General features: G+C 44.7%; 1 protein-coding gene across 1 annotated transcript in view; it reads left to right on the forward strand.

The window, feature by feature from the left end:
* The window catches only part of LOC144753534 (sulfotransferase 1 family member D1-like), a 51,394-nt gene extending 25,244 nt beyond the window's left edge, over positions 1–26,150 (forward strand). Inside the window, exons 4-7 of the mRNA XM_078641189.1 lie at positions 3,673–3,799; positions 7,282–7,376; positions 24,208–24,388; positions 25,922–26,150. Coding sequence (XP_078497315.1) covers positions 3,673–3,799; positions 7,282–7,376; positions 24,208–24,388; positions 25,922–26,034 — 516 coding nt within the window. The 3' untranslated portion in view covers positions 26,035–26,150. The remainder of the gene's footprint in view (positions 1–3,672; positions 3,800–7,281; positions 7,377–24,207; positions 24,389–25,921) is intronic.
* The last annotated feature ends 861 nt before the right edge of the window (positions 26,151–27,011 follow it).

Here is a 27,011-nt window from a genome sequence, read left to right on the forward strand (position 1 = left end):
CACAGAGCCTTCCGGGTCAGCCGCCATGCGCGCCCGAAACTCCTCGTCATAGTGCGACCACGCGAACCCGCCGTACGTCACCTGGGCCCTCCGCACCACATCCATGTACTTAAAGAGCGCCACGGAACGGTCGGGAAACTTCTCGCAGTATACACTTGCGTAGATAAGGAAAGCCGCTGACCAATTGTCCAGTGTCAACGGCACTTTCGGACGCCTGGCCAACTCCTGCTCCTCTGCCTTTGACCCCTCCTTAGACGTCAACTCCCTGTGGAGAAGCTTCAGTATGTCTATGTACTCCCCCTTCCATATCTTTTCTTTCGTTGCCAATGACAGGTGCGCTCCCAGTGGCTTTGTAAAACCCATATACGGTAACTTATGCACCGGCACCACGCAGCTCTCCGTCCCCCCACTCGCAGCATTCTTCCCGGCGACAGCGTCCGACCCCTGCCGCGCGCCAGCCTCCCCAGCCGCCGCGCCATCCGTGCCCACTCCTGTGTCCTGCACGTACCGTCCCCGCACCAGCCTCCATCCCTCCTCCCCCTCACCCCCAGTCCCCACTGAGACCTGTACACATCGCCACTTGCCACTCCCTGCTCCGTCTCCCATCTTACCTGGCGTCAACGTCGGCGTCCGAACGGGATCCCGCCGCCTAACCAGTGGAGCTGAGGGGGCCGTCACTCTCGGCACTTCCCGCCTCGCCGGCACCTGTAAAATACTGCCAACAACATTACTCTCCCCCCCTTCCGCCCGAATCTCCCCTTCTTCCGCGGACTCCCCATCCGCCACATCCACACAGTCCGACCCCCCCGGGGGGTCCACCCGGCTCAAGCCCGCTCTCTCCCAACACACTCTCATCAAGTCACCCAAATCCACACTCCCACGCCGTTCCACTCCACTCACACCCGGCTCAACAGTTTGTGCATCCAACCTCACTCCCCTGCCCCCGGCGGCCGTAACAACCCTTCGGGGGGGGCCGGCGGGGATGACCCCCGCCGCCAGCCACCACGCTCTATTGCCAGGTCCCTTGTTGGAGCTCGGCCGCCCGCACCAGACAGAGCCGGCCCATCCTCTCGGTGGAGTGGAGCCGCATGCTGCTCACCCGAGCGCCTCGCAAACAGCTCCTGCCAAGGAAAGAAGGTGGAGTCCAGCATACCGGGGTGAAAAAACCCGCCATCCCCTCCCCACGCACCCCCCCCACACTCCCACCACAGCGGCGCCCCCCGTCCCCACCCCGCCGAGTGACCGCCGCGACGCGAGGGAACCCCTCCGCCTCCCATGCCCCACCCACTCACTCCATCCCAGCCCCTCGGGCCACCCCACCCGGCCGACCCCCAACTGGGCCCCACCCCCCCTCCATGCCCCCCCTCCCAGCCCCCCACCGCGCCCCACACTCCCCCTCCGCTCCCCACCCCCCCATCACCCCCATACCACCCCACCCCCCCGACCCCCCCACCACCCCCCCACTCACCCAGGCACCCCCGTCTCTCCCGCTCTCCACGCCACCCCTCCCCATGGCACCCGTGGCCCCCCCCTCCCCCGCTCCGGGGACATCACTCTCTCCTGGCCCCCCACGCCCCCACCCCCCTCCGACCCCGAAGAGCTCCAATCCAGGTCCGTATCCACCCCCCCACCCAGCTCCTCAACCTCCGTTTCTTCAATTAACATGGGGGATACCGCCCCCCCTCACCCCCTCCCCCTTGCCCGCCTCCCTGCACCCCCTGGGGAGTCCCCCCCGGCACTCTCCTCCCCCGACCCCCCCGCCCCCCAGCAGTCGACCCAGCCGGCACCTCAGTGGCCCCCTCCCCCCCACCCCCCTGGTCTCCCACCCCCGCGTCACAAACCTTGGCTGCCCGCCCCCCTCCGCCCCTTCCCCTTCCTCCGCCACCGTAGCCTGTCCTCCCCCCCACCCACAAACTCCAGGGCCTTCCTCCTCGCGCCTCGCTGACCGGCCCTCGTTGCCCCTTTCTTTGCCGCCTTCCGCGGCACTGCCGCTCCACGCTGCTTCGCGGCCTTCGCGCCACTGCCCCCGGCCCCGCCCCCTCTTGTTGCAACCGGAGCCGGCCGCGGTTGCGACCGCGGCGGCTCACAGGCCCACACGGCCGCCGCGGCGCCGTTGGCAGCGTGCCGCGGCGGAGGCCTCACCTGCAAGTCTGGCCGCAGGACGTCCAGCCGGCCTGCCTCCCCCAACAGCCGCAACGCTTCGGCCACCCTGGGGTCCCGCTCCGCCATCCTCTACCACGCCGCCTCAGTCCCGCAGAAACAGCCGCCGAGCCGAACAGCTCCCGATCGCGCCGCCTGACACCCGCTGGCCAACGCCTCCGCACACGCCTCCGGCCTACTACACCCCAAGGTACAACAATTCTCGGTCAACAACCCCCGGCTGCCGTGTCACTGCACCTGAAATGGTGCCGGGCTCTACAAAATGGCCGTATTTATCCTGGCCAGCCCAAAAACCGCCCAAAAGGAGCCCAACCAGCCCAACCAGCCCAAGCTACGGGCGCCCACAGTGCTCACCTATCCCCCCCCTACTGCCCCAAATTTCCCCGGGTGGGCAAGCCTCCCCTTGGTCGGCTGCCCCCCCAAATCCCCATACTCTCATCCTCCATGCAATCAGCACTCTTCTTCAATGAATGTTCCTGTAATATAGAGTTCCCAATCAATTAAAATCATGTAGTGTAGATCAATCAGATTTTATTCCTCTGTATAGCACAATGTTCCACAGCCGACGCGCGTTTCGCCCTATAAGAGCTTCCTCAAGGCTCACTGGCGATATAATTCACACCCTATTTATCTCTGAAGGTATGAGTTTCGAAAGTAAATTATCCAATGTTCAAGATACTTAATGTAAGATTTCATTTTAATCTCCACACCAAATTGTGCACGTCTTGTGTCAATTCCTAGTACTCTGAAATCACCCTTGTTGTGGAGTCATGATACGTTTCCATCGCGCGGTAAACTTTTATTCAGCGTCCATGCATAGCCGAAATCCATTCTTCAAACGCCCATCTTTTCCCCGCGCTCTTATGATCGCCTCACGTCACTGCCGAAACTGAAAAGTAGATCTCTGGGTGCTGTGGGATGCTGGAGAGATTGGTAAAATTCATCTCTAGCTATTATTACATGAGCAGCAAAAATATGCGATAATTTAGAATATACAATTTCTGTTACCAAGAATTAAAGCTAAAAATCCCACATTGTTTGAACGCTAGAATTTTGTAGCCCTACTACTTCTGTCATGCACTCGGATCCATTGAGAGCACACGTAAGGACCATGGTAACATGCATCAAAGTCTGTGACCTGTAACCTTATCAAACAATGGGAAAAATGTGCCACATATTACACTAGCGGGAGGACAAAGATAAGTCAAATTAGACAAATATTACTTTAAATATGGATTTATCTAAAGGAGAGGGACCCTGCTCGCCCATCTGATAATTTTTCCTTATATAATTAACCCACGAAGACCTGCAATCGAAGTAAAAACGGGCCAAAGAAAGCTATCTACTAACGAGGGGGAGGTAGGTCAGAGGGAGTCTTTAATGTCGACCTAGTGCAGCTTCAGAATTTAGGAAGAAATGTATTGGTTTGTAATTTTTTGGCTTCTACTAATGTACTGAAGAATTTTTCAGAGTGCTCCTAACTTTATGTTCTTCTCTCTCAAAATACCACAGATAATCTATGTGGCACGCAACGCTAAGGATTCAGCTGTGTCCTACTTCCATTTCTACAAGATGGCGAAGCGGTATCCAGAGCCTGGCACATGGCCTGAGTACTTGGAAAAGTTTATATCTGGAGATGGTGAGAAGCTAAGCAGGGGACTGTGTAGAAGGATCTTAGCTTTTGCACATAGAATCTATTGATGTTAGCATTTACTGTCACCAGCAGTATAGTAAGGAAGCACATTTTGACTATGTAGTCGTAAAATGAACACTTGCTATAGCCTAACATCCCTCTTCACGTATGTGAAAGGACTGAACATGTAATGTAAGCCTTCCATGACTGCTTATGTATTACAGATCTTCCCCATCACTTCTGCCATTTACTAATCGTGCTTCTGGCTGCCTCTACCCTCACCAGCTCATGTACCACCCATGCACTACCAGCTGACACTGTTGCCAACATGCCAATATACTATAGCAGCCTGAGCCCATTAATTCACACACAGATACTGCCCGTGTGTGATAAACTGCCGCCTCCCATCGTGCCACCCTTGTAATAACTATGGGCCATATTATCAAGAAAGGGCGATACCTTATCGCCGCTTTTATCGGCAGGAAACTGCCGCTAAAGCGGCGATAATGGCCTTGATAACATGCCCTTGTGAATTCCCATAGAAGCCCAGGTTCTGGTTTTAACCTGGGCTTCTATGGGAATTCACAAGGGCATATTATCAAGGCCATTATCGCCGCTTTAGCAGCAGTTTCCTGCCGATAAAAGCGGCGATAAGGTATCGCCGTTTCTTGATAATATGGCCTTATATGCCATAGAAGAAAACCTGCAAAACAAGAATATGAGAAGGGTCAAAGGAGATATGTTTAAAGACCTGTCATCCCATCTCCTAAACCAACACTTAAATACCAAAGAGAATGAAAGGTCTGTGGTGTGTGGTGGCACAAATAGCTGTGAGGACAGGTAAGTAATAGAGTAGCAGTAGGCTGAGATATTCCCATCAAACCACCCTTTGTTGGCGGAATCTCATCATATGGGATACTTATAGAAACACCCGACTCAACCGCCCAGACCATCAGCTGATGGTGCGGGAGTGGATGAAAATGATACACTCTTGCCAAACTGCTGCTCATAGGGTAGTGATGGAAGTGTGTGTGCAGTGCTGTGGTGAAAAAATTAAAATTAGTGACTCAGACAAAAACATTTTATTTGGGAAAGTCTGAGTGTTAATGTTAAAAACACGCCGGGTAGTGGAAACTAATGACTACACTATGGCGCTGTGCAGGTGGTCAACATGTTTCAGCCTCTAGGACAACTTATCAGGCTTTCGTCAGGACCTAGATGGTAAGCTACTGCCACTAAAGTGCATAAATAACAAAGCAAGAAGTGAAAAAGAGAATAATATAATTAGAAATGCAAATATCTACCATGAACTTGGAGCCCCAATGACCATGTGTAAGATGAATATTCTTTTACAATCCTGAAAAAGTAAACAAGACAATGTACATTAAAGTATATACCACGTGCTCACAAGGAACTGTGCAAACCACACAACAAACAAGGTCAATAATACCCTGTTTATCAATTGAGTCAATTTACTCATTCACAGAACATTTTCAATACCTGTGAATACTCACCACGCATTGCGAGGAAATAGACCTGACCTCGCCCGGCAACCGCTCGGGAATATGAGGCCCCGCTCTAAGGTACATAAGAAAGCAAATATCTGTGAGAATTAAATGCCTTCTGCTACTAGTTACAACAATTTCTATCGAACCTATTGGCTGTAGACTTGAATAACAGAGACCATGAAACAACCTACTAGGAGCTGGGCGTTCTGATAATGATATGCCCCAAACAAAGTTTAAAAAGGACATGCAGTGACTACCTGCAGTAAGTATAGAGCTTCAAAATCTAAGCTGCCAGTGTAATCGCATCACACGGAGGTGGCCTTACCTGTCCGTCGGTACCTCTCTCAGGCGTCCGAGAGGAAGTGGAGGTACCGACCGGATCAGGGCCCCTCCTTTAAATAGCCCAACCAATTAGTGTTTAGCTGCTCATTAAAGTTGTAAATTGGTAAATTGCCCGTCGGCACCGCGTTCGTACTCCAAATGCGCATGTGCACAACAAACCTTCTACGTTGTTTGCAGAGAGGTCTTGCGCTGTTCCTGGCACCTCGGGACGATCACTACTCGAGCGCGCATGCGCATTCGGGTGATCACTTCTTGGGCGCGCATGCGCATTGTGTTCCAACGCGTGCCACGTCAAAGCCGTCACAACACTAATCACTAGCGCAGCCGTGTGACAAGCACTGTGATCGAATCCTTGTTTATAAATTGACAGCCCTTTCGTAAGTATGAATTATAATGAGAGCGGTCGACTTAATCTCAAAAAATAAATAAAAATAAAACATAAAAATAATAATAAGACGCTGCTGACGTTAGATTGCATGTAAATAGTTAAAGTACACGCTAGAAATAGTCATGATTCAGATGCTGAATGTTTATCTGCCACAGACTGATCTTGTGTATTAGAGACAGGGTAAACAGCAAACTTTCAGCCCCAGCTGTACCAATTAACCAACCTCCGAAGGGATGAAAGGTTGTAATCAAAATCAATGATTATTGATTAGGTATTTATCAATGGATCACTTGTATGTGTATACAGTAGAGCCAAAACCATGTGTAGGTTAAATTGAAATCCAGGGAATGGAGTCGTTTAACCCTCTACTATCACTACGGAGCCTGAACACCCATTTCTGCTCTTTGACAAACAGGAACTTTGATTTGTCACTGATATGGGGTGGGATATAGGGGTGTTCTAAGATTACCCACTTTAGGTCTTCCACTCGATGTTTCTTCTCCAGAAAGTGATTAGTAAGGCAGGTAGATTGCTTATGGCACCGGATTGTGCTTTTATGTTCGCTAATGCGGACTTTCATTTTTCTTGTTGTGTGTCCAATGCACTGAAGAGAACATGGACAGGTGATCAAATATATCACCCCTTCCGTGTTACAATTGGTGTGTTTGCGGAGTAACCAAGGTTTCCCAGTGCCTATATCGACTTGATCTGTTTTATAAGTCTGTGGACAGGCACTACAAGAGCCACATGGGAAATGGCCACGTACTGGCTGAGTGCTCCAAAGTGTGTTGTGCCTGACCACAGACTGGCCTAATTTGTTCTGCCACTTTGCCATAATAGTTCCAGTTTGTCTCTTCCTGCCCCTTATGATCTGTATCCTGAATGGCGAGTTACTCCTGGGGCCGCTTTACAGAGGGCATTGCCTAGAAGGTGTATTTACAACCGCCTGAAACTTACGAAAAGGTGTGCGGAATTAGATCAGATTCTCTACTATACCACTTACGGTCTAACATTAGTATGAGTAAAAGTAGGACTCAGTCCTGCAAGGCTATTGGAAGTGCTTTCCAGTTGGGTGTTTTGCCAAATTCCCTAAACCCTGGCCTGCCTTTTTTACATTTTTTATTGGGTTTCATCTTCACCCCAAATGTAATTATGAGATGTTGTCACTGTCGTGTTTTCTTATTGTATGCTTTTTTGTGCTAGTGATTGTATTGTTAATTTTCTAACTTCCACCTCCCCTTAAAAACTAGTGGTATGTGGCTCCTGGTACGACCATGTAAAAGGCTGGTGGAAGAAGGCCCGCGACCACCCTATACTCTACCTGTTCTATGAGGATATGAAGGAGGTGAGTGCTGCAGGATAGAAGCTGCCATCTTGAATCCTACTTATGACACCAGTGAGATTTTAATGCAGAGGTTTTGTGACTCATTCAAGGAAATACGGGAGACTATTTCAGTATATCAGAGCATAGTTTTAGTGCCATGAAAGACAATTGTGAAGAGTGAATGTCTTGTCTACTAGAAATTGTGATACTTCCCAACAACAGCCCTAGTGCCACTGAAAAATGGAGAGAGCTTGGCATCTGACAGATCTTGCTCCAGTCATTTATGGAACTCAATCTCAATTGTCCAGCGGGTCACTCCCACTCTACTTATGATGAATACACGAGCCAGCATGACATGACCATCAATTCCAACCCATAGGAAAAAATAAATGCCCACCAAGTCAACTTTCATCCTCTCTGGCAGCAATTCAGAGCTTGGTTCCATGCATGCTCCTAACTGAAATCTGCTATTAAGTCTTTCACTCCCCCTCCTAGAATCTTTTACATATTTGCATGCCCACTTGCATCCTGCTGTCTACGTCTTCTGTGCTATCTTCCTTTACACACTAGTTCTCTTCACTTCTAATTAGGTGTGTCTGACAGCATGGATGTCTAAAAGATGAATTGAACCCAATGTGCAGAGAGCAGGCTTTAGGTCAGCCCCGTAGCCATCATCTGAAATAGTGTACACCTATCACCTAAGGGTATTGGCTGTTTGGTGTATCATTGCACCTCCTAGGAAGTGCTTCTAATGTATTCCAAAGGGTCTATTTGACATCTGAAAAGTACACTCAGCCCTGCCAAAAGTCACACATATAATGCATTTCGTCTGAAGACCCATATTACCTAAAATAATGAATCAGCTAATGTAGAACTCTGACAGCAGAATCTTAAATGTTTATTTATTCACTTCTCTGCATTCGAGACGGTATATCATTGCTCACTGCATGTGGCCAAACATAAGTACCCACTGTGGTTAAGGGCCAGTCAAAATCACACAAAGGACTGTCTCTCGCCCCAGCTGGAAAACAGAAGGGCACAAAAGGACCTCCCAACTAACGTATATTATGCCTTGAAATTTTTAAATCAACTTAATTGTAATTTTGTTTTAAATGTCTTTAGTGTATGACCCCCCCACCTGTTCGAAAGCTAACCTTCGTTATGCGCATCTAGATTACCACTCCGTACTGCATAAATTATCAGGCATCTATTATAACTAATTACTTCACACGCCGTCCTCACTGTGCCTTTGACCACATAGGAGCAATGACACTCCGCTGAAACAACTATATTAGTATGTTAAATGTTTCTCTGTATGTTTGTTCGTCTTTTCCTTCCTTACAGGAAAGCGCCACTAGAGAAAATTCTCCTCTACCACATATCACACCTTAGCGCGTGTGTCACATATATGGTCTTTCAATAACACGTTTTTAGACCACTCACTTTGCACTACACATAGGTCCTGAAGAAAGCCATATCACTAAGAGAGCATGGCTGAAACATGTTGACCGACTAGGATATTGAAGTTACCTTAAGCCCTCCTTAAATATCCGACTCTCGTTTTTATTAACTGCCAAGGGCCCACTCATTAAAATGGTGATGTTTTATCCCAGGGACCCTTAGGACAGCTTTTTTAACAGTCACTCACTTCCTTTCACTGCACTCTCATGGCACAATACCAGCTCCACTAAATCCAGGTGTCGTAGCACACCCACGGTGCCCTCGGTGCCTTGGGTGGGGCCCTATGATGAAGCATGTCACAACTAGGTTGGTGAGTGAGGGCCTTATTATAAACATAACGTGTTTCTGTTCCAAAACAAACATACGCTAGGAGCACCCACTCCAGAGCTAGTTCTCTTTGATAAAACATATATATCAGGGAAAGTGAACTGGCTCCAGTACCTTTCGTCCCTCTCCTTTTGATTCTTATTGAAAGCTAACCTTCTCAGCCTGCCACATGGAACATACCTTTGGAAATTGTCTTGTAAATTAGCATTGTTGTAGCTGTTCTCTCTCTACCTACAAACACTTCCTCCCACTAAAGTCCGGTCTGTCTGCCTCAATCGGATGCATGAAGCAAAAGTGCTACCTGTAGCACCTGATGAAACGTGTTGAATAATTTCCTCAGTAGGACCTGTTATAGGTCCTGGCCCCTGCTGGATGGTAAACTCTCTCCTGATGCTGGTGGTGCTAAGGTGCAGATCACAGTGTTCTGCATCCAACAGCTGGAGCTGATGATTCAGGGCTGAGAAGATTAAGAGGGGGAAGGCAGGACAGCTGCTGTTCTTACAGCATCCATTTCAGAACATCATCATTCCTCACTTCTCATCCCTACTTCTTCTCCCTTTTTCTCATCCATCATCCATATTTCACATCCACAATTTCTACTTCTCTCCCATCATCCCTACTTCTCATCCATCATCACTACTTCTCATCCTTCATCCTTACTTCTCATCCCTACATCGCATAAATTATCCCTACATCTCTTCCACCATCTCTACTTTTCATCCCTCATCCTTGATTCTCATGCCTACTTCTCATCCATCATGCCTACTTGTTATCCATCATCCCTACTTCTCTTTCATCATCCCTACTTATCATCCCTCACCCCTGCTTCTTACCTCTACTTCTCATCCACCATCCCTGTGTCTCAGCCACCATCCATACTTCTCATCCCTGCTTCTCATCCATCATCCCTGCTTCTCATTCCTACTTCTCATGCATCATCCCTACTTCTCTTCCATAATCCCTACTTCCCACCCATCATCTGTGCTCCTCAGCCATCATCCTTAGTTCTCAACCCTACCTCTCTTCTAAGACACATCCTTCTCATCTCTTTAAGGATGCCATTCATCAAATGTCAGCGAGCGACCTATGGGCCCTCAATCCCAGTCAGATAGCATTCAAAACGGCCATTAAAAAATGGGTGAGAATGAGATCACTTACCATGGACAAAGCACTTTTTGCAAAGCGTAGCCACGCTTGGGCTGTCATAAATTCGTACAGACGGCTAGCCCCCGCCACTTACCTGTCTTGTACATACTCACTGTAGCTAAAACATAGCCTTATAGCCATTAGAATGGGTGACTGGCGATTTCTGCAAGACCTGCCCTCCTGGCGATGCATGGTGGAAGACCCAACTTGTAGAGGGTGTGGTAAAACGGCTGAAACTCTGTTGCATGTGGTCTGCCTTTGCCCACTCTTTAACTCCCAACACAGGTGCAAACTTAAAGCTGAATGGAATAGGCTGGGTGCCCGGACCTGTAGGCAAGCCATTATTGTGGCTTTGAACCCCGAAAATACAGTCTTAAATATGAGACTAGCAAATTTCATTCAGCAAGCATACCGTAATTTTAAGCAAAAGAGGTCCCATAAAGCTCCCCCCTTATCCTTACCAACCATTTAATACACATTATAACATATCCCAACCTCTAAGGAGGACAAAATGAAAAGAGCATGAGCTGTATCCCTAAGAATATTGGGTTGTTTATATATGTATGATACCACTGACTGCGAGAGTAACATAAAAGGGGCGAAGAGTTTTGTATATTATGTGTTAACCCACCCTCCCTTAGGTTCAATACGTACGTGTGTTTTTATATCTTATTTTAAAATGTTATGGTACAAGGAGGCTCAAAATGTGGATGATCTCTATTTTTATTACGATCGTTAATAACCGATTGTTTTTCTGTTCTTATTTTAACATTTGGTACACAATGTGAATTTTGTATTCTTCTTTTAAAGATATCTGTGTTATATCTAAATAAAGATATTATTATTATTATTATTATTACATCCTTCTCATCTCTCCTTCTCATCCATCATCCCTACTTCTCATCCATCATCCCTTCTTGTCATTAATCGCCCCTCAGTCAGTCAAATTCACTTTATTCAGTTAATAAAACCCATAAAAGTACACAACAATCCTCAGATACATCAACATTAAAAACATATACAAAAGACATATTAAAATAATCTTAGGCACCATAAAAACATTTAGTCTCCAGCTTCATAGAGTTCATTAAAGACAGACCTCAGCCTTTAGATTTAATCAATAAAACAGTCAATGCAAGATGTCTTTGAGATTTCTCTAGGGCACAAGGGACAATCAAACATTCAAACTTCATTTTAACCCCTTCGCCGCTGGGCTAATTCCCCCAAGACATGGGGGGAGGGAGGCCGTGCGTGGCGCCGCGGTGCTTGTGAGGAGCTCGGTTCGTCATGCTGTACGGTGGCGCTGTGCTCATGACGAGCTGAGCTCGTCATGACCACGCCTGTTTAATGGAACGCCCAGCACAGCAGGGGAATTTTCCCCTCGTCGGCGCGCCGCGGCGGTTTATGACGAGCTCATCTCGTCATGAGGATAGTGCCACTGTGCCTCATGACGAGCTGAGCTCGTCATGAGCACCAAACTGGTTAAGTGGCATTCATTTAAAACACAGATCGTCATGATTATTAAAGAGCTGCAACATGACTTGGCATGATGGGCCTTCTTTTCCTTTCCCTAACAGCAGCACCTAAAAAACTGGCAATATAAAAAACCTCCCATGTGTTACTCAGCCGTACCTGAATAAAACCTTTTCCCTTTAAAATAGGCACTTAAAACCTTCTGCGAATTTCCTGAAAGTCGTCACAAAACTTGATAAAGTGCATGGTGTCTTGGGTGGAGAAGTTATCACATGTGCAAGGTCCTAAATCTTTCACATTTCTCCAACCCTGCGGTTCGGCCATATATGGTGCAAAAGATGAAATCTGAATCTGGTTAATAGAAAGCGGTGATATGGCTTTGTTACAACTTTCAAATATGGTTCTATCAATGGAGGTGTTTGCAGCAAAAGATAGGCTCGTACCATGGGTTTCATTATCTCATTTGCCTCTCTCTCAGTGTACATCATGTTTAAAAAATGTTTTTTAACCAAGTATAGATCCTCTTCCCTGATATTGTTTGGAGAATTAAAGAGATCGGGACGCCCTAATTTCTTTGTTACGGTCTTTACATACTGTAACCACGGTATGTAACTGGCTCTATCCAAGGATAGACAATCTTGGGCAATCTTTCAATTCATCGTCAATTCTGGATTCATCCAGATCATTAACCAATTTACAAGTGGAGACAGTCCTATCAGGTCAGAAATAACGGCAGTGCATAATTCTTGGTGAATAATATATGAGGGAGTGGATTGCTGGACCGAGAGTAAGTTCCTGAAAAACTTGTTTTCCACTATTTGTAATTCCTCTACCGCCTTGTAGCACCACATTTCAGACCCATACTTAGCGATGGCAATACATTTAGAACTGTAAATATTGAGCATAGCTTCAATTGGCTTAACCCCGAGTCTCTGTGCAAAACCAAGGAGAGCTACTGTTGATCTTACCATGGCATGTTTTTTGCTTTCTTTTGCGGTACCCAAGATCCCCTCTTATCAAACAGTACCCCTATGTATGTAAATGAAGTCACCCTTGTTAATACAGTTCCTTTGCAGTAGAATATTTTTTACTTTTTGGGTCTCTGGCCCGTGACCATAGTCTGTGATTTAGAAATATTAACACTTACATTCAGGGATCTCATGAAATCCACAAATGAGTCCAGAATACTCTGGAGCCCCACTGCTGTGCGTGCCAGTAGAACTTCATCATCTGCGTATAAAAGAGAGGGGATTGACCGAACCCCCGCTCGAGGGATATCTTTGCTGGCTGAGCACAGCGAGGTGTCAAGGTTGTTTATGTATAAGGTAAAAAGAAGGGGAGCTAAAATGCAGCACTGTATTACACCTCTTCCGTAATGAAAATGTTCAGTACAGTTACCCCTCTGGTTTAATCTCACCCTCGCAGAGAGATCCCTATGCAGGTCTGTCAAAAATTAACTATACAATGGTCCATTCCCATGTCAATAAGTAAAACCCATAATTTTGATCTATTGACTCAATCGAATGTCAAGGACAGGTCCATAAAGGCCAGATGTAATGTCCCGGGCTTGGTCACTGTGTATTTCCCAACTAACCACTGCAGGTTTAAGCACTGATTGATTGTGCTCCCTCCCTTCCTAAAACCATACTGCAGATTTGACAAAACACCACACACTTCCAACCATTCTGTTAGTTTGCTGAGATTTACTCTCCCTAATACTTTCGCTGCAGAATCAGTTAGGGATATGGGCCTGTAACACCGCAGATCATCTCTCTGGCCCTTTTTAAATACCAGCATAATAATAGATTGGGACCAAGACTTTGGGAAACCATGTTGACTTACCGCATTAAAAACATTGGTTAAAATTTTTGCCCAGAGTGTCTCATTCATTTTATATAGATCAGTCGGAGCACCATCTGGCACCGGGGCCTTATTACTAGACATCTGCATGATGGCAAACCCTACTTCCTCTTCGTTAAAAACAAGAATGTATGTACCCATACTTGGTGAAGGGGCACTAGGGGTTCCCACGTCTTCCTGGTCATCATATGTGAGTTTAAAATGAGTGAACCATTGATCCTCAGTTATATTACATTCCAACGGGGAGTTACGAATTCCATTTACAATCTCCCAGAACCTGGCTCTGTTTATAAGCACATTATATTTCACAAAACAGAGGACCCTAGTAATTTAGGATCATGTAAAAGATAGACATACACTTAATAGTTTGTATGTCCTTTGTCCAGCCGGACAGGAATTTTATTCACTTGAATATTTTATACTGATTCATGTAGTGAACATTTATATACAAGTGGGCACAACCTGTGACCCACAGAAAACAAGACAAAACAAGTAAAAGCAAATTATGTAAGGGAGCACAAGGCGGTCTGTACTAGTATTCAGTATTACAGACTAGAATTCATTTTAGCAAACCATTGTAAAAGACGTTTTGTGGCTTTGTAAGACACATATGGTGCTTTCAGGTCGACGACGTTTCGATGCAATTAGAAATGCAAGCATCATCATCAGGACAAAGAATAAATCATGTTTGTCTTGAGAACATATTCATAGTAACACAGCCTCTACGTGGGGACCACGCGACTATCCAAATAATGGTGTGGGGTAATGGTCTGTTATTCTGCTCTTAATTGCAGTGGTTATTAACCGACAGTTCCAGGCGCGCGGCGCGTTAGGTAAAGTGGATGATTAATACTGCGGATTCCAGGGTCACTTGCATGGCAGCACGGTGCTCCGGCGTGCACAATTTCTATGGTGTCTTGCTCGATGGCAGGACGGATGGGGTTCTGGCGGTGATCTGTTTTTAAGCACATCCACTGAAAGTAAATAATTCCAGGCTTCTTGTTTCATTTTGTTTTTGCGGATTTCTAAGACATGCTTATATGTCTTTCTAAGTGCCGCTATTTGGTGTTTATCTTGATGTACTTGTTTTAAGGCAAATAAAAGCTTTTGGTGGGCTTCGGTGCATTTGCAATCGAACCACCTTTCGCCTATTTCCTTGCGGTTTCTTATTGGGTGTAAGAGACCTCTAGCCACCCTTTCACAAACCCTTCAAAGGCTAAGAGGGTTTCTACCCCCATCTTGGTATAGTCAAGACAAACCCCAATATCCTCATTAATTGTATCCCATAGATCTTGGAGAAAAAGGCCCGGGACTACCTTGCTCCATTTCAGCCTGTGACCCTGGTCTGTTAGCTTTAGACATTTACCAATGGAGATTTCTCCAGGTTTACCCACTAGTCCCTTACCCCCACCCAATATAAGGTGGATACGGTTGTGATCACTAAAGTGTGACCACAGCGCATTATAAAAAACCACCTGAGTTAGCAGACCTGGGGAAATGAAGATGTAGTCAATTATGGCGTTCAGGCCTCTCCTGCTAATTGTGAGGATCCTGAGATCTCCAGGGTTTATGCATGTGTGTACGAGATCAAATTCAGCCGGTAGGTCCTCGAGGAACCCCCCTTGCTGCATGTGCTCAAACTGCAAGCTAAAACAGTTTTCAGAACCCATAAAATCTGTGACGTGACAATTCATTGTGCATAGATGTATGTTAAAATCGCCTAAGATTAATTTCGAATAAAAAGTGGTTTGCTTCTCCCTAGAACTTCTAAAACACGTTTTAAATTACATAAATGTTCATTCATGAAACTTTCAGGGGAGTTGGAAAAATTAACAATTCATAATTTCGGCACACGGGCAGGCATTATTTCTATTGCTAAACAGTTATAGGCACCAGAATCTATAATAGAATGTGTTCCTAGCAGTTTAATAGAAATAAGAGTTATTAATCCCCCCATAGCTCTACCAGCCGGGGCAGGCCATGCAGGTTCTCAGCTGCTCTTACACCCGTCCAGCCAAAAGTTGTTATCCCCATTCCAAGTTTCTTGTAAGCCCACTACATCATACTCCCTCAGGTTATCAGACCACCTAGGGTCATTTATTTTGTTTCTCAGGTCAGCTATATTCCAACTAAGAACCCTTTGGTGTGATTTATCTCCCTCGCCTTTCCTATAAATCGAATGGTAAATGGCAAAACGTGGATCAACCGACCTATGATTTGGCTGTGGGGGGTGGGGGCAGGGGGGGGACGCCAGTGAGTCATTTTTGTCCAGCTGGCTCAGAGGGAGGAATCTGTTTGTGGACAATAGATTGATCTCCTCTACATCCTTCCGAATTAAATCTCTTATATTAGGGGGTGGAATATGAGCAATAGGCAGATTGGGCAGGAGAGGGCGGCCATCCCTGGTTCTTGATGTATGCATCGGTCGGGCCCTTACTGGTTCCGGTGCAAAGCTCCCCAATTTGTTCAGGCTATGACCCTGAGGGCCCACTAGTAGTGGGTAACAAAAGCCAAGCGGCAAAGCCTTAATACCCCCATGGCCCTGGTTTGGACCTCCCTAAAACAGCTTCCCTGCTATACCGATATGGTCAAAATTGATGATAATACAATCGCCCTCTTCTTGTTTTGGCCTTCTACCAGACCCATCCGTCTAGTCATGATAATATGAGCGGACGCTAAGGCCCCATTACCGGACAGTTGTTTACATCAGACTTTAGTTTTGAGTATAAGCTCCTCAGTTGATTCAGTAACTTTGTCTTTGAGCGGGGGTACTCCTGTTAATACTGCTACCAGGGGGGTGGCTTCAGGGGGCAAATGTAGGCTGCAGCTATTTACAATCCCATTTACACTACTGATTGTGGTTATCTTGTTCTAACCAGCAAGGAGTTGATTATCTGGGGAGATACGTTCTCCCATGTACTTGCCATTCTTATCAGCCGCGCTTACACCTAAAATGTTACTCGGCTTAGCTTTTCGTTGGATACCTACGTTGATTTGTAGGGTGCTCTGACCTTTGGGTCTCGTCTTCTCCCCCCCCTTACTGCTTGAGGCCATATTTAGCAAAGAAGGTGCATCAGGCGTGTTAATGATCACATGATCATCTCCCTCAATAGAGTCTCTATTTGTGTAATTTTCCCCACCAACCCTTCTACTGTTGTTTTAAAAAGTTTGGAGATATCCTCAATAAGTGTAGAGAATAGTGGCTCTGAGCTCCATCCCCAGTCACGGCACAGAAGGGGTTCGGCCGGCACAGAGTTGGATTTTGTGCCTCTCTGCTTCCCTTCCTTTTTTACTGAGGCCACAATCAAATACGGTGGAGGTGAAGCAGCCATGGCCAGATTTTCTCGCTCTACTGTCTGGGACCCCCGTAGAGAATCCTGCGAACCCTGTGCCAAGACAACCCGGTTGGTGGTGTTCGGTGAGCCTCACATGGGGTTATGATCATAGAAGGATCAGCTGGTGGTAAACTCAACACTAAATGTTCAGCCCTCAGTCCCAACTGTTCCTACGCTAATTGGCTTTCTTGTTTTAATGCTCCTACAGCTGTAGTTAGGTGTGAAATCATAAAGGCAGAATTCTGGGGAAGTTTAGCTTTGGAATTGCCCAGATCATAACTGCAGGGTTGTTTAAGCTTACCCATGGTGGTTATAGGATGGACGAAAGAGGGGTGGCCCAGCCCAGACTCTGCCCTTCGCTGACGGGGGCCAGACGGGCCAGCCCCTGGCCCGGATTTGCCTGGGTGCTGCCCTGGCACGCCGCAAATGTCCCGCACCGCGGGAGCTCCGAGCAGTTTTTGAGCGCCTCCTAGCGCAAAGGAAAGACGTGGGCGGCACATGCCGCGATGCCTGGTGGGGACTGTGGTCCCCCCAAGAAAGTGCAAAGTGCTGGCAGCAATGACGGGCTCCCCGTCCCTCAGTCATACCATCACACTTTCAATGTTGTGCAACTCAGACTTAAGAGAGGGCTGCATTCTATTGGTCTAGCTGTGGAAAAAAACTACCTTCTCATTGCACATGTCTGTTGAGGACAGAGGAGGTGAAACACAAATGGTCTTTGCTTCCAGTGAATCCAAAGTTGTAAAGCTTTTCATTGTACTTAAGTAAGTGATTTTGGGGCATATGTAGGTAATTTTCGTTTTGCGATTCTCAAATTGCGATTTGTAGGGAATCGCAATTAGAGAATCGCAAAACGAAATGTAGGTAGGATTAGCACATTTTTTTTGCGAATCTCACTTATTCCTTATTTGCGAATCGCAAATTGAGATTCACAAATAAGGAATACCTTCTCATTCATTCCTATGGGCTAGAAGGCCTATAGGACTGAATGGGAAGACATTCTCAATTTGCGATTCTCAATTAGAGAATCTCAAATTGAGAATGCAATTTCAGGGTTGTAAGGGTGTCAATAGGACACACTTTTGCAGCCCTGAAAATAACATGTGTGCACATGTGGCCCACATACATGCCCTAAGGGTATGTATGTGACCCACATGGCACTTTGAAAAATGCCAAAAAGTGCATTTTTCAAAGAAATTGTAAAATACCACCAACCAGAAGTTGGTGGTATTTTGCGATTCCTTAAGCCAATTTTCGCACAACTTGGGTGCTTCCTACATTGCATTTAAGGAATCGCAATTTGCAATTCCTTAAATGCAATAGCAAAATAAGGAATCACAAATTTAGCATGTCCTTATTTTGCATGTGGGTTTTTGTGTGCTACATAGCACACTGCCCTAATTGCGATCGCAAATGCTGAAATTCTGCGAATTTCAGCATTTGCGAGCGCAATTAGGCTTCCTACATATGGCCCTTACTGTTTACACAGGCCTCTGTGGAAAGCTCTAATGGTTTGGGGAAGACAAAGGTCCCTCTACCTGGGCCATACATCTGCTCTTGGAGAGAAGGCTATAAAGGGCATTGGGAAAAGATTTCTGGTTACAGTTTTATATATAACAACTCGGTCCAGGCCTTGCTCTTCCTGGTTTCCTACACAACTGAAGTCCAGCCCATAATATCTGCAAACTGCAAGGAAAGAAAAAACACAGCTCTCGGAGCTAAAGACAGCCTAAGACGAAAACATTTTCTTTGTTACAAATAAATCTGAAACTAAAAGGGTTTGTGATAAACTGTATTACAATCTCCAAGAGTTGAATTTAAACATTTTCTTTGTTACAATATCAAACAGAAACCAGACAAATGTTATCATGACCTATATGCCGATCTCCAAGTGTTGAAATATGGCCCAAGCTAGGCCCCTTTTCTTTTCCAAACCATCAGATGATGATGAGGACTCAGAAGTAGGGATGGAGGATGATGTACGAGAAGTAGGGATGACACGTAGGGATGATGTATGATCCATGAAAGGTAGGGATAAGTGATTGGGATGATGAGTGATGGATGAAAAGTATGAATGATGGATGAGAAGTAAGGAAGATGTATGATAGGTAGGGATGATGAATGAGAAGTAGGGATCATGAATGATTGGTGAGAAGATGGGATAATGGATGATGCATGTAAAGTAAGGAAGATAGATGGGAAATAGAGATGAGAGGTAGGAATGATGGATGAGATGTAGGGATGAGGTACGATTGATGGGAAGTATGGACTATGGATGAGAAGGAGGGGTGATGGATAAGAAGTAGGGATGGGAAGTAAGAATGATGGGTGAGAGGTAGGGATCATGGCTGAGAATTAGGGATGATGGCAGAGAAGTAGGGATGAGAAGCAGGGATAATGGAAGAGAAGTAGGGATGATGGTAAGAAGTAGGGATGCTCTTTGGCCCCCATTGAGAACTAACCCAATTAATGGAATCTCATAGAGGTTTACAACAAGGCTGCTTTTACGCCCCATTTTTATTCTTGTTTAACATAAATGATATAGCAGAGCATCTATCAAGAGCTGCAGCAGATGTACCAAGGGTAGGTGACCGTTCTCTACCCATACTCCTATGTGCTGATGATGCGGTTCTGCTTGCCCACACACCCGAAAGCTTTCAAAAACTGCTTGGTTATTTTACTGAGTTTATGGAGGGGCAGGGTCTTAAAATAAACCAGACCAAATCCTATACAAAGACATGTGGACCGTCAAAAATGTAATTCAGATTTTGTAGCATGGGGGGACCAGGCCCAGTAAGGCCAAAGTTTTTAATTATCTGGGGATTACTTTTGGTTCTAACTGTAGCTGGAAGGTACATATTCAAATAAACCCCCAACAAATGGGAAGAAATATAGAATCCATTTTCCGTTTTTCAAAGATACAAAACCATTGCTAGAGATGATTACTTTATTTAAAACAAAATGCATCTCAGCTGCTATTTATGGGTCAGGAATATGGGTGTATTGAAAACAGTGTCATACACAGGCTGCTGGCAGTCCCACAAAATGTAGCACATTTCTGTCATGAAGAAGTGGACCTTTCATTTTCAGAGGATGAAATGAAAGTGTTGCCACTTTTGCTTCGGTTGAAATGCTGGCTAAATCATGGGGAAGGTTTGATAAGACAGTGTATATCTGATGGTTTGTATCTCCAAAACATGTCCAAGATACCATGGCTGACATATTTAAAAACATGCTTTGATACTTTAGACCTCCAGGAAATGTTCACTGAATCATCATCAACTAACGGCCATGCAAAAGACACAGTGAAGTTGAGCTTTCAGGAATTTTTTATGTCAACAAAAGATTATGTAAGATGTGGAATATGAAGACTGTGAAAGCTTATATCCCCATTGTGACAGTTAAAAGCCTTGAACCATACTTGTGCTGGATTGAAATCCCTTTTAATAATTTGCTTTTAACCCTTTTTAGACTTAATCTTATACATTTTATATTGGCCTTTCCCATTCAATATACCTGGAACCTCGATTTGCCACCATGTCTTTCGAATTATGTATCCAAACAATGCACATTTCACGTTATCCTGTTTTGTCCCCTGTATCTAAGCCCAGAATCTGTTTTCCTAAAACATTTACTGCACCAAGCTGGTTTTAAAAATTATTTGCCCGCTATGACATTTTTACAAAGGCTATCCTCTTTCGAGATATGCACTGAAATATTGAATTTTATTAAGGGTGCCTTGAAAATAAGAAACCGTAGTGAACAGCAAACTTTTGAAACAGATCCTTTTAGCTTTATTCACCAGTTTCTATTGCTTTGTTTTTTAAGATATTATTGAGATGCAGTTTTAAAATATTTTGACATTTTATTGGATTTGTCCTATGTATGAACGTATTTTATCATTGTAAACTTTTATGACATTTTTAAGTGTTGAATAAAGATTTGATTTGGATTGGATTGACAAGCAGGGATGATGTATGAGAAGTATTGACGAGAAGCAGGGATAAAAAGCAGGGATAATGGAAGAAAAGAAGGAACGATGGATACAAAATAGGGATGAGGAGTGAGTAATGAGGATGTCCTAAAATGGATGCTGTGTGTGTTCTACACACCAAGTGCGCCGACTGATGACCAAGGCCCAAACTCTCTCAGACTACTGAACTAGAGTAGTGGCGTGCTTCCTTTTCAGCTCATTTTGTGATCAATAAATATTTTGGTTATGAATGCCAGCAAGGTACGCTTGCATGCAAATAGGGTGTCAAAAAGACTAGCTGCATGCCTGGCTGCACATTTACATCGTTGTCGAGGTTTGCGCACAAAGTGAGCAGCAGTTACCCACGCCTAGAATGGACTAAATTTACGGTTACTGATAATTTCCCAGCTAGTAATTTTTTAAGTTGTAGTAAATATGTTATTCCAAGGCTTCCCTTCCCACTTCTTCTTGAGGTAAGGGGAAAGATTTAGCAGGAAGACCGACACTTTAATCTATTTCTTGCTTTTTAGCCAAATTCCTCAAAGGCAAGGTCCTACAAGTAAACTATAATCCCCCAGAATGCCAAGTTGCTGTTGGCTAAAAAGCCAGTACCAGCTGATAGCTCCACCCATTAAGGTGACTTGCCAGCGTTGCTGGATGGCAGTTCATCTGCATTGTCATGACCTAACACTGTTTCACGAGCAGCGAATATTGATTTTCAACTTCCTGCAGTACAAGTGGGTTGTACAAGTTCTGACGAATCCTTAGATCCTTATATGAGGGCAACATTCATTTCACAGGAGACACAGTTTTCCAATTTCAAAAGATTAGCTAAAAGGATGGGGGAACACCATTCAATCTTCGTGCATAATTCAGGTCATTTACTCCCTTTGTACGAATATGTCTGTGTTTGGGAGGGGCAGAAGAGGCTGCATATAAACACATGATTAAGCTGGCTAGTGGATGTGTCTTTGTGAATGAAACTTTTGATCGTCTGTCTTTAAACTTTGTAATGTGGGACTTGTTGTTCCCATTGGGTGAATTGGCAATTACCAGCTGACTGTACAGTTGACCGTCAGATAGGCTGCTTTATTGTGTGTAATAACATTCCTCCTATTAGCATCACTAAAGAAAAACATGTTTCTAAGGCTGTACTGTACATTACACCTTTTCCGCTGCAGCTGTTCCCCACCAATCGCCAGAGACGTTTGTTTTAAGGCATGGGCAAAGGGGGCTCTGGTCTACCAAAAGAAGTTGGGGCTGTTCCTCTGTGATCAATGCCACCTACCAGCTGATTAGTGGTGGTGAAATAGGAGAGGGGTAAAGGAGGTAGTGGGATGGGGTGATCCCGCTTGGGCGGACTAGGGTCCTCACACACCCAGCAAGCTAGGTGTCATGCTTAAATAATACGCACTCACTGCACCACTAATGATCTACACGCACATGGGCCACACACCCACACTTCATCATACGGCAAAGGAACAAAAGATCTCCGACAAAGAGCCCCTTCACGGGTGCCCGTTGAGCATTGCAGCGCCGGCTCAATGAGGAGCAGGTCCATATGATGGGTGAACATCCTTTACAACGAATCTTTTACAACGCGGTACTGTTACCACGCAACTATTACAACGAAAGTCGTTACAATGACTTGCGCTGGGGGGCGCTCCAGGATAGTAAATAATTTAATTTACTATCAAACTCCTTCCCTACTATCCACGGGGACTGGAGTTGGAATAGTAAATAAAAAAATTTACTATCCAGCGCCCCCCAACGCAAGTCGTTGTAACGACTTGCGCTGTAAAAGTTGCATGGTAACGGTACGCGTTGTAAAAGTACGTATTGTACCGTCATACATCCATATGATGAAGCATGACACCTAGCTTGCTGGGTGTGTGAGGACCTTAGTTCCACCCAAGCGGAATCCCCCCATCCCACTACCTCCTTTACCCCTCTCCTATCTCACCACCACTAATCAGCTGGTAGGTGGCATCGATCACAGAGGAACAGCCCCAACTTCTTTTGGTAGAGCATGACTCAGGCGGGCACGGAGCCTGGACCTCTTTAGTAAGCCCCCCTATAGTCCGCCTTTTTTTTGCTAAGACAAAGTGGGCTCTGGCCCAGGTCAACTGCCTTTGAGAGGTCTCTCTTACAAAGCCAACTATTCTGCAGAGTCTTGCCCTAATGACCTTGAATAATTCTTTAAAAAGTGAGTTTTAAATACTGTTTTCCTTTAATTTATTTTTAATGTGGGTAATGTGTGAGAGTCTCTGACAACCATTTTGCAGAGAAATGTCTTCATGTTCCATGCAACATCCATAAAAAAGGTTCTTATAGATCAAAACAGAACCTCACAAATGAGAAATGGGTGTTGCAGAGATTATTTGCAGTAATATAAATTAGCTGCTGCTGTGCTACAATATTGAAAACACAGGTCACTATCTCTGAATATTAGATGTAAACACATTCAGTATTTGGACTAATGTGCCTGGCCACTGTCAGTGACCTGGCCAAAGAGGTCATAAAAGAGATAAAATTGGATCATAAATTTAAGATGTTTCCAACAGGGGCCTCCAAAATATGTTTGGCCCGGGCCCCCAAATCCTTAAGATGTCCCTGCCAATCGCCCGTGTAAATGTTATGAACCATGTGTCAAACTTATGTTGACTGGGCCATCCATTCATAATTATGTGTAAATAACACTGTTTGTCGTTGTGATCTCACTAAGATTAACCCGTAGGCTGCTGCCGTCGGCCATTGGCCGACTGCAGTACTACCTCGCTGGTGCTGCCTTTGGCAAATGGCCGACGCGACCGCGCCCGTTTTTTAAAACTGCCGCAAAAAAGCGGAAGCAGCCAACGGATTAAACATCTGGCTACGTTAGTGGATTTCATTAGGAGAAGTGTTTTTTAAATACTGTACAAGCACTATAATAATTAGCAAACAATGTACATATAGAAAACTTTAAATGAGCAATAAGAGATAAAAATGATGTATGCACGTAAAAATAGAAATCTGTGGTGTATTATTTTAGTGTACCTCGATATTATGTCATATCAAAACAGTAGTCTGTTTTGTTTTCGACTTAAGCTGAATAGGAAAAATGCTGGATCAGAACAAGCAAAATAGAATGCAATTTTCCCAGATTACACCTAAAAATGGATGACTGTATTTACTAACGACCATGATTTTTTTCTCCAGATAATTTCTGGTGATTAATCTCCCAGTAATATTATATCCTGCTTTGCTGAATAACAAATTTTCAATGTCGGCTTCTCAGGATCCTAGACGTGAGGTCCTGAAAGTGCTGCACTTCCTGGAGCGTGAAGTCTCAGATGAAGTTCTGGAGAAGATTTTGCACCACACATCCTTTCAAGAGATGAAGAGCAACCCCATGGCAAACTATAGAGCCTTACCGGACTTTCTCTTGGACCACAATGTGTCTCCTTTCATGAGAAAAGGTAAGACGATTCAAAGCCTAACCTAACCTCAAAGCAGCAGGACAAAATAGATGGAGAACAAATGGTACACAAAATAGACTTCTTCCGTTTGACTTTCTAGTCTCTGTGGCTATGATTCTTTTTCCTTGGTGCTACTAAACTATCGGAAAATGAATCCTCATGAAAAGAGTAATTTAGGCTTCTATTGCCTGCCAGTTAAGTCATTACTACCCAAATGGCAGAGATCTTTTAGGGCCCAAATATTAGTTTTGCTAAAGCCTTGCATTGGTATATTTGCACCCAGATGTACGGGTCCACGGTTATCAGTAATCCTGGGATATGGCCATACCGGGCCATTCTGACCGAAATGCTGAATAACAACAAGTGTTTCCAAGCTTGTTCTAATCTGTTTTTGCTCATTCCTGCCCATTCCACCTGTTTCTAGCAGTTGATAAGTCTATGACAAAAATGGGATTTGTGATTTCTCAGAAACCTAGTATTTCCCAATTCAGCCCATAACTCCTTTTATTTGAATTATCTGGAACACAGAAAGAGGTTATATGTCAGAATATCATTGTCAATATTATTTAATGATGTAAAATTGTGTCCTAAATATCGTTTACAAAAATATAGCCCCATTGGAGATAGATAATATTAGAAAATCTAAACTCAATATGATTATATTTCTGCAAAAGATATTTACTATGCAATATTTACATCAGGTAATTCTGGTAGCCTACCCAGAAGAATGGCCAAAAAGTGGTTATTCTAGTGAATCCCCATTGTCCTAGAATAACTTATGAGTATGACTTAATTGCCTCTCCTGTCACTAAGTACATAAGGAAGCTCTGTCAAATAACTTAATTGAACGCATACCTGGCATTCATGCACCACTAAGACCATATGTGTGATGTACTGGTGCATAAGATGGATGCAATGCATACAAACAAAAGGGAAAGTAGGCGTGGGCTGTGTTACAGAAGGCTTGTGGGAATTTACTTTCATAATATAAAAGGTTCTCTAGGTATCCCATGTTTAGGTAGAGAACTGCTTCTGCTTATGGAGTGAATCTACACCACCACAACACTTATTGCGAGTTTATAGTCACTCTTAGAGGATGATTGGACTGGCCTATAAAATGATCCGGCAGTGCCTTAAGGGCTGATCTAATGAGTTAGAGTGCAGACAGTTTAGTTTTCTTTGCTGTTTGTGAGCCTGGTTTATGCTCCAGTGGACTGGTGTTTGCTGTTGATTTCCCTGATATTACCACAAACATTGCCTGCTGCAAGGTCAAATGCATGCACTCTCCCATACCTAGCAACAGACCTATGCAACCCATCTGTATAAATCCTGAACTGCCCTGAAATGTAAATGTGGGCCATTCTTTTACCTATCTGATTCTCTAATAGATGTCACTTTTATTTTGGTGCCTGAGCCTATTTTCTGTCCCAGTCCTGCCCTGTTTTAGAGCACTGCAAAAATACTGCAAAAGCCTTTGGAACAGGGCTTATTAAGTAACATTGTATGGTCCATTGACTCTGTCTTTCCACACAGGGGTTGCCGGAGACTGGAAGAACATGTTCACAGTTGCCCAGAATGAGACGTTTGATGAAGATTATGAGAGAAAAATGGCAGGGAGCACGCTGCGATTCCGGACAGAGATATGAGGGCCACATGCGGCTCTCCCCAACCATCTTTTGACTAGATATTGATTCAGTGACTTGTAATATTTTTAGTTGAAATCCGAAAGAAGAATAATACATTTATCAAACGAAATGTCTAATCTCCCTCCTAGTTGCTCCTGTTTACCTCTTATACATCTCTTCACCTTTCCCCGGGTATTTATCAACATTATGGCAAATTACATTTTCTTTTCGCATAAGAAAACCATTCGTAGATACATTTCATTTTTGAGTTAAGGATGCTAGGTCTCCGATTCACTGCTGTAGAAAATTACCAAATAGTAATATTTTAATTTCCTTTTTACATCTGCACTGACAGTGAAGTTGTCTACCTTTTTTTCTGTTCTCATTTTTTTAAACATACATAGAGTAGGTTTTAGCTCCAGCCACAGTGAGGTGCCGGGTTTTTAGGAACCCGGTGGTGCCAGGGGATAACACCCGATGACCTCTGAGTTTTCCCTTGTTCCGGACCACAGAAACAATGAGTCTTCTAGTCGCAGTCAGAGATCAAGTTTTATTGGTAGCTACCAAGTAACACGTGTCCTAGAACCATGACAAACACGGGTCATGTATTCTCAGGAGACTGTACGTGTTCGTTTTTACAGAACCAGTCTTCTCCTTTTATACAGAAATAATGGCTTCAAGCAAGAATTCTTGAGTTTATGATATGGCTGTAAACATATTTCTGTAATAATACAAAGTGCGGCGTCACGTAAGCAAACCCACATTTTAAGATGTCCAGTTCGTGACAGATTACCCAGCAAGATCCGGGACTCCCATCAGATATCGATGAAACACCATAAAGGCAGGTACCACCCAGTCATAAAACTGGCCATAAAGAAGAAGTATGGGCAGGTGCATGTTTGTAGAAAGCATGTTCTGTATGGGGTGAATGGTTTGTGGAATGTTATGTGTCGATAGTATCGTATTCGGCCACTGGGCGGGGAGCCGCCCAGACAGGT

The sequence above is a fragment of the Lissotriton helveticus genome, chromosome 5_1, assembly GCF_964261635.1.
Source record: "Lissotriton helveticus chromosome 5_1, aLisHel1.1, whole genome shotgun sequence".
Taxonomy (NCBI): domain Eukaryota; kingdom Metazoa; phylum Chordata; class Amphibia; order Caudata; family Salamandridae; genus Lissotriton; species Lissotriton helveticus.